Source organism: Vidua chalybeata, chromosome 6, assembly GCF_026979565.1.
Source record: "Vidua chalybeata isolate OUT-0048 chromosome 6, bVidCha1 merged haplotype, whole genome shotgun sequence".
In the NCBI taxonomy this organism is placed as follows: Eukaryota; Metazoa; Chordata; class Aves; order Passeriformes; family Viduidae; genus Vidua; species Vidua chalybeata.
This window is the reverse complement of record NC_071535.1, coordinates 56,222,330-56,233,167: the sequence shown is the minus strand read 5'-3', so window position 1 is coordinate 56,233,167 and position 10,838 is coordinate 56,222,330. Positions and strand designations below refer to the sequence as shown.

At 66.1% G+C, this 10,838-nt stretch overlaps 1 protein-coding gene across 1 annotated transcript; it reads left to right on the top strand.

The window, feature by feature from the left end:
- Positions 1 to 88: 88 nt before the first annotated feature.
- On the top strand, positions 89 to 10,487 carry PKP3 (plakophilin 3). Its single transcript, XM_053945083.1, has 14 exons — positions 89 to 988; positions 3,720 to 3,900; positions 4,881 to 4,957; positions 5,080 to 5,786; positions 6,191 to 6,314; positions 6,458 to 6,662; positions 6,850 to 7,024; positions 7,173 to 7,290; positions 7,523 to 7,690; positions 8,013 to 8,198; positions 8,359 to 8,512; positions 8,708 to 8,900; positions 9,297 to 9,384; positions 9,624 to 10,487. Exons 1-14 carry the CDS (start codon positions 644 to 646, stop codon positions 9,657 to 9,659), a joined length of 2,757 nt encoding a protein of 918 aa, XP_053801058.1. The 5' UTR covers positions 89 to 643; the 3' UTR covers positions 9,660 to 10,487.
- The last annotated feature ends 351 nt before the right edge of the window (positions 10,488 to 10,838 follow it).

Here is a 10,838-nt window from a genome sequence, read left to right as displayed (position 1 = left end):
CAGGTGACAGCGGGGTGCGGGCAGGTCCCCACTCCTGGAGGATCAGCCCTGGCCCTCCCTGCCCCACGGCGACACTGCAAAGGTGTTGGGGCTTGTCCGGGGCGGTGGAGGCAAACTCCAGGCTGGAGTTCCCTCACTGAGGGGCTGCCCCAGCCATGGGCCTGAGAGGGGAGGTCGTGGAGGCTGGGGGGAGCACAGGGACCTCCTGACACCCCCGGGCTGAGAGTGGGCCACACATGATGGCAGAGGCCATGTGGAGGGTCCTGGCACCTCCTGTCCTGCACCGGGCTTTGGTGGGGGGCTCCCTCCTGGCGCTCCCTGCTGAGTGTGGGGTGTGGTGGGGGGCCTGGGTTAGTGGTGGTAGGAGCTAAGCAGTGACCCCCCCCAAACTGGTTTGGCCCGTTTCAAACGCTCCCTCTCAGCTTATCTGGCTTCAAAGGGCTCCTGCTCCATCCCACGCACACAAACATGCTCCCTGAGAAACAGGGGGATCCCCCTGCATCCTAAAAAATGTCTGTGCCCCCCAAACTCTGCCTCTCCTCCATCTTGTCCTTCTGATACCCCCAAACCCTCCCTGTTACACACCCATGGGTGCCCCGAGCTGGGTGTTCAGGGGGCTGTGGCAGGAAGGACATATTGGATCATGGCCATGGTGGCGGTGGGGATCCCTGGGGACTCTTTGCAGCATCATGAAGGCGGCCGAGACAGTGGCTCCGCTGTGGGGCCTGGCCCCCCCCCCGGACCCCTGGCCGTGCTGAAGATTTTGAGGAGCCCTGGTGAGCCCCGAGATCCCAGCCTCGGCGGGGAGGTGAGCGTGTTCCATGCAAAACCCCGGCGAGGAGACTGGTTGGGCGAGGTGCGGGGCGGGCCCGCGCGCCCCACGCCCGCCGCAGACGCCGGCGCCCACCCGCACCCCGCAGCACCCAGGGGTGCACCTGCCCGCCCGAGGATGCTGCAGGACAACGGCCCTCCGGGGCCACCCAGCCAGGTACGTGCCAGCCACTCCCGCGGCCACCGTCGCCACCGTCCCCACCATCGGTTCCTGGGGAGAGCCGGTGTCACTCGCCCTGCCACGCACCCTGTCCCCTTCCGCTGGCCCGGGTGGTGCCGGGGGTCTGGGGCTCCAACACGTGGGTCTGATGGCTGCCCAACAGCGGCCAGCTCTGGCCAGGAGGCTTTTCCCTCCCTCCCTCCCTGTGCCTCGGTGTCCCCAGCGTGGCTCCTGGCACGTGCGCGCGGTGTCCGGGCTGCGCGGCCACTCCCCGCCCCAACACCGATGGCCCCGGCGGGCACGGCCAGCCCTGGGGACCCGGGCGTGGGGATGGGCACTCGGTGCTGCTCGGGGGGGGTGGGAGAGGACGCGGCGCTCCCAGAAGCCAGGGCTCCCCGGGAATACGGCTCTGTCACCCCGCGGGGGAGTGACAGAGGTGCCTCCAGGGTGGGGGTGGTCAGCAGCTGCTTTAGGGACCCCGGATTGGGTTTATTTCACTCTGTGTCATTCCAGCTCTGCTTGGTTCCCCTCGGGAATCCCTCAATTTTGCTTCCAAAGTTTTCTTTGTGCTGATTTGCTGTTTCTAAGCCCCCGGCGTATCCCCCTCCTATCCGACCTTCCCTAATTAACGAGCTGCTTGGTGAGGCAAGCGCTGCCCATTCCAGCTCCCAGCAGTCCTTGAATCCCCCCGGACCCCCGAATTTCCAGTTGTCAGCTGCAGGGCAGTGTTATGGTGGGGGAATGCAGGTTTGGGAGGGAGACAGAGCTGGGGGAAGGTGGGGGTGCCAGTGGGCTCAGGGTTGTCCCCGCAGTCCCTCTGTCCCCCAGAGCTGGGGGGCTGCTGGGATAACCCTGATCCCCCGGGATGCTGGCATGGGGACGGCGGGCAAGTGTTGGCTTGCAGAGGGAGCGATCCACCCCCTCCGCCCGCTGCGGGGGGAACCTGTGATTCATCCGGGCTCTGAGGCTTGGGAGCGCCAGCCGAGCTCTGCCAAGCTTGGTGCGCCCGTGGGGTGGTGCCGTGGTGGGAGAACAGGGTGGGCCTCAAGGATTTTCCTGGGTGCTGTACCCCAAAAGACACAGGGGTGGCCCCTGGGCAAAAGGGGGCTCCTACAAGCCCCAGATTTGGGGAGGTGGGTTGCCCCCACGTTGGTCCTCAGCACATCGGGATTGTGTCACCAAGGGGGATTTGGGGCAGCCACCGGGGGACTGTCACCCCAAACTGCTGGCCCGCAGCTCTTGCCACCCCGCCCCTGCCGCAGCTCCTGCTGACGGCGGCACATTCCTCGGGGACAGCCGCCCTTTTCACCCCCGACCGAAGCGCGCACGGTGTCACCGACGGGTGTTGTAAACCCGGCCCAGCAACGCTGCTGTCGCTGCCGGAGCGGTGACGCCAAGCGCTGAGCTGGGGCTGGCCACAGAGCCAGGCCCGCGTGGCCACGCTCACCCCAAACCACCTGGCCCGGAGCCACCGTGACCCTGAGCAGGGGCTGAGAACGGCCACAACTCGGGTCAGGAATGAGCCGCTCGGTCAGTGAGCCGGGGCTGCAGGACGGCGGCGTGGCCTGGCAGCGGGGCAATTTCGGGAGCTGATCCCGAGCACAGCAGGCCAGGGGGATGTGGTGTCCCCAGTCTGGCTGCGATGGGACGGCTCGGCAGCTGGGGCGAGGCTAATTAGTACCTGTGGTGGCAGCGGGGCCTGAGTCACCGCGTTCGTCACCGCGGGCCCGCGGCGCTCAGCCGCCCCTTTTTTATTATTGTTGTTTTTTCATTCCCCGGCTGATTTGAAAAGCAAAGCAGGGAGGGCTCAGCCAGGAATTACTGCAGGGAGCCCCCACTCCAGGCTGGACCCCTGTGCCAGATGGGGGTCCAGAGTGCTCCTGGAAAGTGGCTTGAGTGATCTAGGGGTCCCTGTGGAGGTGGCCTGGGGTTTTGTGGTCAGGGCTGGTTGAGAGGTCTCCCTGGTGGTCTGGGACACCCCTGGGACCCCATGTGGGGGTCTGGGGCTCACTGGAGTGACAATCTGGTGGTCCAGAGTTGGACAGAGAGGTCATATGGGGCTCCAGAGGACTGTCCCCGGAGGTTTCCTGGGGGTCTTGAGCTCATTGGAGGGACATTGTAGGGGTCTGGGTCTCAGCGGCAGGGCCATATGAGTCTCTGGAGGTCAATGGGAAGGTTCTCCAAAGGTCTGGGGCTCTCCTAGGAGAGACCACGTGAGACTCCAGGGCTCACTGGAGGAACAATGTGGGTGTCCGGGGTTCAATGGCAGACGTGAATGGGGAGGCTTTGTGGGGGCTCAGGGCTGTTCTGGGGGGTTTCCTGGGGGTCTTGGGCTCATTGATGGGACAGTCTAGGGGTCTGGGGCTCACTGGTGTGGCTGCCCAGGAGTCAGGGGGTGACTGTCTGAAGGGATCCCGGCTTTTCCCAAGGTAGGACCCCCAGACCCCTGGACCACCCCATGCCCGAGGTCACCCCTGGGCACCTCCACCTGTGGCGGTGACGATGGTGATGGTGTCAATGGTGACAGTGGCCCCGGTGGGGCCCCCTCCTTTTCCTGGCGAGGCGTGGCGGCGGGGCGGGACGGACGGGCCGGGACGGAGCCTCCCTACGGCTAGGGAACGCCGGAACACCGCCACTGCCGCCGCTCACCTGCGCAGGGCGGCCGGGCTGGCCGCGGCCCTTCGGCACCATGCAGGAGACTAACGCCTTCCTGCTGTCGGCCCTGCAGCCCGAGGCCGGCGTCTGCTCCCTGGCCTTGCCCTCGGACCGGCAGCTGGACGAGCGGGGCCGGGAGGCGGCCGAGGCCCAGCGGCTGCGCAGCGCCCGTGTCCAGGAGCAGGTCCGCATCCGCATGATGCTGCGGGGGCAAGCGCCCGCCCGCCCCGAGGAGCTCGCCGACGGCACCAGAGGTGGGAGACCCCCCCGGGAGCCCCTGGGAACACGCGGTGGGACGGGTGGTGGGAGCCCCTCGGCCGGCACTGGGCTCTGGGCACACCCTGGCTGCGGGTTGGGGGGTGCTCCCCACCCTGACCGAGTCCCCTGAACGCCCCCGAGCATCTCCAGCGCTGGGACCAGGGGTAGCTCGGCCCCAGCGTGGGCTCGTTTTACCCCACTCGGAGTCCTGCCTCAGTTCCCCCACCTGCCCTTGGAGGGCTTTGCGCTGGTGGGGTCCCACACCCCGCAATGGGCTGGCAGGGGGGGAGGATTTTCCCGCCCTGGCAGAGCCCCCCCAGCCTTGAGCGGCGGCGCTGGCCGGGCTCCAGCTCCTCCATTTAACGTCTGCGCCGGCGGCCTCCGCCCTGCCGCCCCGCCCGGCACCGCCGGGATCCCCCGAGCCCCGACCCCCGCGCGGAGGACCCCAGTGGTGGGGACAGACCCCTCTGACACCCCGAGGGCTGCCCCAGGCGTGAGTCACGCTCCTGGCACCACCAGCACTGGCGGCGTCCCTGTCCCGTCCCTGTCGTGTCCCGCCGGCAGCCCTGGGGCGGTGGCAGGGCAGGTGGGCAGCGTGAGGTGCCATGGGGGGCACTGGGGTTCCAGGTGCCGTTCCCCGGGCGGGGGAGCCGGGACTGGCTGTGGGGGATGCCTGGGCTGCTGATCCAGCTGCGGCAGGGGGGACCGGGCTGAGCCGCGGCGTCCCCGCCAAGGTGGCAATTAGTGCCCTCGCCGTCGGGGCACGGGGCAGGGCGGGGAGGCCGCTTCTGCTCCCCGTGGCCAGCGGGCAGGTGAAGGCGGCCTCCTCCCACCCCTCTGTCCCCCCAGCTCTGCTTGCGGTGCCCCGGTTCCCGCAGCAGGTCCCCCTGGGACGAGCTGGGGCGATCTTTGATCTCCAGATCCCTCCCTGCCCTGCCCGTGTACTTACTCTGCCTCCTCTGTGGCCGTCCTGCAGGCGGTCAGTACAGCTCGACCCTGCGCTCCTCCTTCAGCTCCCGCTCCCAGAGCAATGGGGTGGACCCCAAGGCCTCGGTACGTACCGGGGCTCTGTCCCCCTGCCCACCGCCTCGGCTGCGCTGAGGAGAGCTCTGCGCTCCCCTGTTGGAGGTGGAGGGACGGACTCCTAACCTAAACCTCCGTTTCCCCTCCTGCAGCTGTACCAGCCGCTGGCCAAGAAGGATTTCGGCACGCTGCGGGGCAGCGGCTGGTCCTCGCGCTCGGCCGTGGACCTCACCCCGCACAAGCGCATGGCCACCATCAGCAACGGGGGCCTGGCCAAGGGCCGCGCCTACGTCGCCGGCTACGCGGCCTCGCAGGCGGCCACCGCCTCGCCGCGGCCCAGCTCCTTCCACGAGCGCAACTTCCGCTGCCGGCAGAACCTGGACACGCTGTCGCTGCGCTCCCTGCGCCTGGCCGACGGGCCCCTCCCGCTCGCCGACGACCGCTACAGCGTCCTGTCGGAGCAGCTGGACACGCCGGGGCAGCGGCAGCTCTACAAGAGCCAGGCTGGCGGCGGCTTCGGCCGCTCCTTCACCTTCGAGCGGCAGCTGAGCGCCGGCACGGCCGCCAAGGCCGCCTGCGACTGGCTGGACGGCGCCGAGGGGCCGCCGAGCCGCACCATCCGTGCGCCCGCCATGCGCACGCTCCAGCGCTTCCAGAGCAACAACCGCTCGCGGCTGAGCGCCGGCTCCTTCGGCACCGTGCCGGCGGGAGGCGGCGGCGCCTTCCTGGGGCTGGGGGAGCACAGCTCCCGCGCCCCATCCGTGCGCAGCTTGGCCGAGTCCGGCCACCACCTCGCGGAGCCGCGCGCCATGGAGATGTACAACGGGCACAGCACGCTGCTCGGACACCACGCCGGCGGGTGAGGGCCAGGCTGCTCCGGGGTGTCTTGGTCCTTGTCCCCACTGTGGGAGGAGTGTGTCCCACCCTGCTGGAGGAGGGCAAACCCCTCCAGCTCCCACTGGGCACAGGGGATGTTGGGAAGAGGGGTGGGATGGTGGGCACAGCTTGGTTCTGTGGGGATGGACCGCAGCACAAGGCTGACCTCCAAGTGTGTCCTGACCCGACCCTGGCTCCTCCATGGACACATCCTGAGACATGGCAGGAGGATGATGCTCATCCCACTGGGAATGGAGTCCCGTGCCCAGAGTGCAGTGGGAAGGAAATGGGTTCATGGGACTCCTTGGACATGGGGGACATGGTGGGGTGCAGAGGTGGAGGATCCTGTGGGATGCTCTGCTGGGACTCACCCAGCTGTGGTTCCAGGTTTGACGACATTGACCTGCCCTCGGCAGTGAAGTACCTGATCGCCAGTGACCCCAACCTGCAGGTGCTGGGCGCTGCATACCTGCAGCACAAGTGCTACAGCGACAGCAGCGCCAAGAAGCAGGTGAGCCCCCAGAAGGGTGGGAGAAGAGGTTTTCCCAGTGGGAGCAGGGGTTTTCCCAGCCCCTCCGACACTGCGGGCAGGTGCAGGGGCCGGAGGAAGCCCTGGGAACGCAGTATGTCTGACCCCCCCGGGCTGTCCCCCAGGCCCGCAGCCTGCAGGCCATGCCCAAGCTGGTGAAGCTGTTCAACAGCCCGAACCAGGAGGTGCAGCGCCACGCCACCGGCGCCATGCGCAACCTCATCTACGACAACGCCGAGAACAAGCTGGCGCTGGTGGAGGAGAACGGCATCTACGAGCTCATGCGCACCCTGCGGGAGCCCGACGATGAGCTCCGCAAGAACGTCACAGGTTGGGGACAACAGGGGTGGGCGGCGGTCCCCCTCTCCTGAGGGTGGCCTCTACTCCTCTCATGTGAACGGAGCTCCACGGGGATAATCCCTTTGCTTGGTTGTTACCAGCACAAGCCCCCCGGTGGGGGAGTTGGGGTGGGTGGGCTCTCCAGCTGTTCCAGTACTGAGGGTCCCCCTCTGTGCAGGGATCCTGTGGAATCTGTCCTCCAGTGACAACCTGAAGGATCGCCTGGCCCGGGACACACTGGAGCAGCTCACAGACCTGGTCCTGGTCCCTCTCTCTGGGCTGGGGGCCTCGGGTGTCATCCAGCAGAACCCCTCAGAGGCAGAAATCTTTTATAACTCCACGGGCTTCCTCAGGTATCTCCTCCAGGTCCTCCCACTGAGAGCAAAGTTTTGGAGGGAGGAAGAGACAAGAGCACTGTCTGCAGGGCTCTTTATTGGGCTCAGGAAGGGGTGTCTGTGGGGGATCCCCTTCTCTCCATGACAGAACCCTGTTCCCATGCAGGAACCTGAGCTCTGCCAGCCAGCAGACCCGGCAGAAGATGCGTGAGTGCCATGGGCTGGTGGACTCCATGATCCATTATGTGAACAGCTCCCTGGAGGTGGGGAAGTCGGAGGATAAGGTGAGCCCCTGTGCTGGTGGTGGAGGGGCTGAGGTGCTGCTCCCCCATCCCATTGTGCAAAGGCACATCTTGGTGTGATGCTGGGAGAACCAGTCCAGCTCCACGGAGTCCACCAGCTGGGCTCACTGGGCACAGCCGGTGTAATGACTCTGCTATGGAGCCCTTGTGCCAGCTGGACACACCCTGCAGGTGGCCCAGGGATGACACCCTTGTGTCCCCTGTGCCCTCCCAGAGCGTGGAGAACGCTGTCTGTGTCCTGCGCAACCTCTCCTACCGCTTGTACGACGAGATGCCCCCGTCCTCGCTCCAGCGCCTCGAGGGCCACCGGAGGAACACCGGTGGCACGGTGACAGGGGAGCTGGTGGGCTGCTTCAGCCCCCAGAGCAAGAAAGCCCGGGAGGTCAGTGGGGGCACATCCTGGCCATGTCACCAGGATGGGGCTGGCACTGGGAAGCACTGGCAGCGGAGATGATGCCAGGGCGGAGGTGGACGCCGGCCTCAGCTGGTGGGTGGGACACACGGGTGAGCTCAGTGGAGGGTGAATCAGGTGTTTGGGATGAATCAGGGTGCTGAACCCCTGCTTTTCCATGACATGGGGCATGATGTAGCCAGGGTGACCTGCCCAGCAGTTCAGGCCAGGCAGGTAGGGAAAAGGCAACACTGGCAGGGAGGGACACTGCAGAGGGGACATCCCCGGAGTCTAACAATGCCCTGTCCCTCAGCACTACATGAACGCGGACATCGTCACCTTCACGGAGGTCTCCAAGGATCCCAAGGGCATGGAGTGGCTCTGGAACCCTCAGATCGTGGGCATCTACAACCGGCTGCTGCAGCGCTGCGAGCTCAACAAGCACACGACGGAGGCGGCCTCGGGTGCCCTGCAGAACATCACGGCCGGGGACCGCAGGGTGAGGCCCGGGGAACACCGGGGGTCCCACAGCCTGCCCATCATGGCCGTGCTGGGAGAGGGGGGCACCTGGGCAGGGTTCACCCTGACCTGCTCCCAGTGAGTGGGAGGAGGAGGAGCAGGGAGCTGGCGGAGTCTCCAAGGGGGTGTTTGCCTTGCAGTGGGCGGGTGTGCTGAGCCGGCTGGCGCTGGAGCAGGAGCGCATCCTGAATCCCGTGCTGGACCGTGTCCGCACTGCCGACCACCACCAGCTGCGCTCCCTCACCGGCCTCATCCGCAACCTGTCCCGCCACGCCCGCAACAAGGACGAGATGTGTGAGTGCCAGGGGTGAACCAGGGCTGGGGGGTGCTTCCCAACCTTTTACTTTGCCTCCTGTTATCTCCAGCTACATCCCAACCCCATCCTCCCTGCTGCGTCCCTGCTTGCAGCTGAGCCTGCGGGCCGTTCCCAGACATGGCTCTGTCCCCTCTGGCTCTGGCCACCAGCCCTGATGTGTCCTTTGCCCACAGCCACCAAGGTGGTCAGCCACCTGATCGAGAAGCTGCCAGGGAGCGTCGGGGACAAGGCCCCGCCTGCCGACGTCATCGTGAACATCATCGCGGTGCTCAACAACCTGGTGGTGGAGAGCCCCATGGCCGCCCGCGACATCGTCTACTTCGACGGCCTCAGGAAGCTCTTCTTCATCAAGAAGCGACGGGACAGGTGGGAGCTGCGTGTCCCAGCTCACACCCGGGCTCCTGTCCTGCTCTCCTCTCCCTCCCTGCTCCAGCACAGTGGAAGAGGGTCACAAGTTCCCCTTCTCAGGCCTTGGTGCTGGGAGTCCCCACACTATCTCCGAGTGGCCTTGTGGCCACCTGCCAGCCCTTTGTCACCCCCTAAGGACACCCCACCATCACCATAGCAGCCTGTTCCCATCAGGGAACCTCTCCCAGCTCCTGCCTGTTATTGTGGGATCCAGCCATTCACCTCCTGCCTCTCCCCACCCGCACTAAGCCCCCAATCCCTCCAGGCCCCTCTGGGGTGGTCTCCTTGGGCTGATGGGCACTGTCCCATGCTCAGTGGTCCCCAAAACCTCATTGCATCCTGTCCCTTTCCCAGCTCGGACAACGAGAAGTCCTCCCGAGCCGCTGCCAGCCTCCTGGGAAACATGTGGCAGTACACCAAGCTCCACCGGGACTTCAAGATGGTATGTACCCATTCCAGAGCCTCCCGCAGCCAGTGGGAGGATCCCTAGGGAATCAAGGCCAGGGGATTCATCCTGGAGAGCCACACCACCCAAATGCTTCCCAGGATATGGTGGGGTCCTACTCCACCCCTGCTTTTCTTCAGGTTTGGGGACAATCCCAGAGCGTTGTCCCTGTGCGGGTGGGGTGGGGACAGTGTGGCCCATCAGTGCCAGAGCCTGATGGGGCTGTCTCCTTGCAGAAGGGGTACCGGAAGGAGGACTTCCTCAGCCTGTGAGGACACCCTGGGAGCTGGAATGCCTCGCTGGGATGCTCCGTGCTGCCAGCCATGCTCTGGGGAGGCTGCTCGCCGCCAGACCCCCACTCTGTAGCGTAATCCCTACATCCCATGCGCCTCCTGCCTCTGCTGGCTCCCCTTTCCTGGCTGGGGGACACTTGTCCTCCCTCCTGGCCAGCCTTAAAGCCAGTGGCTGCTTTTAGCTATGCTGTGGAGCCCCACTGGGACCCCAGTTAGGGGGGGCTGCCCGATGGCACCCCTTGGTGCCCCTCCCCACACTCAGGCAGCTGTTTGCAAAACTTGGCTTGTCCTGGCTTGACAGGGGGGCAGGAGCTGTAAGAAGTTGGGAAGGTTCCTGTAGAGCAGTTCTGGGGCAAGGGGGCTTCTGGGGGTGTCCGTGCCCTGTGCCAGTGTGGGATGTACTGTGGGTTACACTTTTGTTCTGCCCTGGCTGGGTGGGGATAGAGCTTTGCATGGCTTGGGGGCTTGGAGGGCTCTGAGGTGGCTTCCCACAGTTTATGGGGTGGCACAGTGGCTGCAGGGAGCTGGGAAGTGATGCTGTGACAGTGCTGCATTCCCCCTTTGCTGTGGAGGGTGGGCAGGGGGTTGTGTCTGATGGGGCTGCCTGTGTCCTCACTGCAGGAAGCCTGGGAGGGTCTCAGGCCCATCTGTCACCCTTTGGGGACTGTCCCAGTGTGGCAGAGTTGCTCCTCACCAGCTGCTGCCAGGGCTGGGCCCTGCTGGTGCAGCAGGATCCGGGCAGGGCCGTCCGGGTCGTGTTTGCTGAGCAGCGTCGCCCCGTGGGTGGGGAGATGTCCCCGGTGTCCTCTGTGCCACAGTGGTGGCTGGGAGGGGACACATGGGTGGGCTGGGGGTGGCTTTTGGCTGCCGGTGGATTTGGGGCTGGGGGAGCCCCCACGCTTGGGGGGCACAGGGCACCCCGGGGGGGGGCACGATGTAGAGTAGGTTAGAGGGGTGGGAGGATGGGGGGAGTGAGCCGAGTGGCCCCCACGAGGAGCGGCACCGGTGCGGTCCAGGCTCGGGGTCACCGGGTGTTTGGCTCTGCAGCTCTCTGTGTACAACCCCCCCACCCTGTGTACCCCTGAAATAAAGGCCTTGAGTGATGCCCACCTGCACCTGTGTTTGGATGGCACCTGGGGGAGGGAGGACAGTGTCCTG